Source organism: Triticum dicoccoides, chromosome 2A, assembly GCF_002162155.2.
Source record: "Triticum dicoccoides isolate Atlit2015 ecotype Zavitan chromosome 2A, WEW_v2.0, whole genome shotgun sequence".
NCBI lineage: Eukaryota > Viridiplantae > Streptophyta > Magnoliopsida > Poales > Poaceae > Triticum > Triticum dicoccoides.
The window spans coordinates 520,989,472-520,992,567 of NC_041382.1; the positions used below are offsets into that span (position 1 = coordinate 520,989,472).

The window sequence follows — 3,096 nt, forward strand, 5'->3', positions numbered from 1 at the left end:
CCTCCTGAACACCGGAGATCGTTGAAGCACGTTGATGTCGTTGTGAGAACTCGGCATTTCGAAGAAAACATGCTAAATCCATAAGTCATGTGATGCCACTGCTTCTAGTATGATGATAGCCTCTTTGGTGTGACCTTGATACATTCCCCGCAAATTTTTGGGGCAGTTTTTCCATTGCCAATGCATGCAATCAATTGACACGAGCATTCCTGGAAACCCCCTTGCCTCTTCAATAGCCAACAACTCCTTCGTGTCCTGTGCATTTGGTTTTCTAAGATACTCAGGTCCAAACACCTCTACCACGACGCGGGCAAACTTAACAGTAGTCTTCAGGCACGTGCTCTCCCCCATCCTGAGTGCAAGCATCCTCACCGCAGTTGTGCACTTCTGCTTGGCAGAGAAAGAAAGTTGTTCGCAGCAACCCCTTGTGAGCTTGAAGTAGTCGTCATGTGCCTCTACTCCCTCCACAATGCTCAAAAACAATGGTTTCCACATGCGAGAATGGCGACGAAACCATGGATCATACAGGAAAGTAGCCTTGGGAGCAAAGTAGTCCTATGCAGTAGCTTTGCTTCGGACACCCTTTCCCGGTTGATCACTATTCTCCCTTTGATTGAGCCCTTGAAGTTGAGAATATGCTTCACTTTCCGGTCCATTTCCTTCTGCATGATCATGTCTACTTCTTCGTCCGAATCTGAGGAATCGAAGAACTCATCTTAAAACATTTGATCAAGCTCCGTCAGTCCATACTCCTCATCCAACGAAGCATCGTGTTTTCCCTAAAAATCACAAAAAATCCGGCCAGACAATGTGTCGAACACATCAAGTGCAAGGCGGAGCCAGAGAGTTGCTGGACGTACCGCGGTGGCGTCCAGGCCGGTGACGATGTCCCACGCGGCGAGGATGGGAGAGATGACTGCTCTGCTGGAGCTGGCGGCGCATAGGTTAGGAACGACTGCGGAGTGCACGTGGCGGCGGGGCTGCGAGACGGACGGCGCAAAGGAGGAAGAAAATAGGAGATAGCAAATGGACCTGGCAGGACTGAGGGTGGATTTGATGCAATTTGCGATGGAGTCGGGCTGTCGGGTCCGACGTGGCGGGTGCGCTCGAGCGCCTCATATTCGCTCTATATTTGGGCCGGATATAATATAAGGGATGCCGGTCAGTCCGGACGTTTGAGATTTGTTTGAGGTGTCTATCTGGATCAAAATTTTGCGACCGAACAATGACCGGGCGGTCTGCCAGGCGTATGAAACGGGTGTGAGGCGCATATGGGCAATGCCTCAATGGAGAGTGGACCGGGCCGGCAGTCATTCTCGATAGAGGCAAATTATCAAAGTGGGAGGTAAAGCGCGGCAAACGATTCAATTTCCCGTCCAAGCTCCGTCTGTGTCTACCGTCAGCTCACATTCCCCCCAAAACCCCAAACCTCTCCCCGCAGCCGAGAAATCCATGGCGGGGGAGAAATCCGGTGGCAGCGGGCCCTCCTCCTCCTCCTCCTCGGCCGCATCCACAATGGACCGCTTCCACAAGATCGTCCTTAGCTGGGACTACCTCCGCCTCGTCGCCGACGCCAAGGTACACACGAACCCACCCACCCGCCGCACCCATCGCGCCACCGCGACGCTCGAAATTCTGAACCTTGCGCGGCTCGGGTGCAGGGCGCGGATCAAACTAAGGGGCTGCAGCGCGTGAAGAACAGCTACGCCTCGGTGGCGGAGTACCTAGGCGTCTTCGAACCTCTGCTCTTCGAGGAGGTCAAGGCGCAGATTGTCCGTTTCTCTGTTTCTGTTGGCTTCTTAAGCAATTTTTTGTTTTGTATGCTTGTGCGGTGTGAGCAGAGATTGGGCTGGACTGGCAGAGAGGGGTGGTGGGATCATGTGCAGAGTCGGAGGGATTCCACAAGGTGTCCATGGCCGTGCTCGATGCCTTTTACCGAAAAAGGGTTTCCCCCCGCTTTGTATACAAAGCAACCAACCGGGACATACAGGGATAGGTGCTGGGGCGGAAGCAGCACACTCACGCCCAAAAGAAACAACAGAGAAAGAGCAAAAGAAACAAATGCCGACAACGGCGGATCAACAAAAACGAAGAAGCCTCGCGATCGCTAGGCCCACCGGTCTTATCCACTAGGCTCCAAGACTCCGAAGCGCCGGCACCAATCAACACCTCCAAGAAGGATCACGACGATGACGACGCTGCTGCCAAGGGTTTCCCCCGGTACACGACGAGGCGATAGGAAGAGTAGCCCCCGACGCCCTCCCGGAAGGTCAGGCGGCACCCACAGGCGCCACCGCGCCGGGGTCGGCCACGCCGACAGGGGTTTCCCCCGATCCCAACCCGCACCTCGGGCGCTCCGGATCCCGCCACCAAACCAACCACCACCCTACGCCAACGCGGTCATGAGGCCTCCACGCCGTCTCACCACGGCACCGCGAAGTGAGAACAGCACGACGAAGAATCAGAGCTGGGACTGGGGCATCAGCACCATCGGCACGCGGGAGGGCCCCACCTCCACCGTCAGCGACAGTAGCCGTCCGGACGCAATAGCAGGAGCACACCAGGCCCGTAGGCCCACAGGCCCGGCCGAGCCCTCGTGGGCCCGTAAAGCTCCCGCCTTCGCGCTGCTGCCGGCACGCCATCGACGCCGACGCCCCAAGTCCGAGCCGCTCCTCCTCCTCACCGCGCCGCAGACAACGAGACCATGCCCGGGGGCCGGCCCCCAGGGGCCCAGATGGGGCCCGACGTGCCCGGATCTGGGCCGGGGGCGCGTCGACGGCCACCCGGCACCACCACGCCGCCCCGCCGCCAAGGAGCGGCGCCGTCACCACGCCGGCCGCCGGCCGCCACCGCAGGGCCGCCGGACCGCAGCCAAGCCGGGCTGCACCGCCGCCGCCTCCCTGCCCCGGGAAGGGAGCACGGGCGCGCGGGGACTGGAAGGCCCGCCGCCGCCGGCACCACCCGGGCCAGCGCCGGGGGCGCCCGCCGACGGCGGCGGGGGGAGATGGGGAGGGCGGGGTCCCGCGGGCGAGGGGCGCGAGCTCCGCCCCGGCCACCTCCCGGGGAGGCGACGCGAGGCGGCCAAGACGGAGGGGG

At 60.0% G+C, this 3,096-nt stretch overlaps 1 protein-coding gene across 1 annotated transcript in view; it reads left to right on the plus strand.

The window, feature by feature from the left end:
• Window positions 1-1,452: 1,452 nt before the first annotated feature.
• LOC119357914 (probable helicase MAGATAMA 3) overlaps window positions 1,453-3,096 on the plus strand; it is a 7,649-nt gene continuing 6,005 nt past the window's right edge. Inside the window, exons 1-2 of the mRNA XM_037624690.1 lie at window positions 1,453-1,578; window positions 1,662-1,945. Coding sequence (XP_037480587.1) covers window positions 1,453-1,578; window positions 1,662-1,945 — 410 coding nt within the window. The remainder of the gene's footprint in view (window positions 1,579-1,661; window positions 1,946-3,096) is intronic.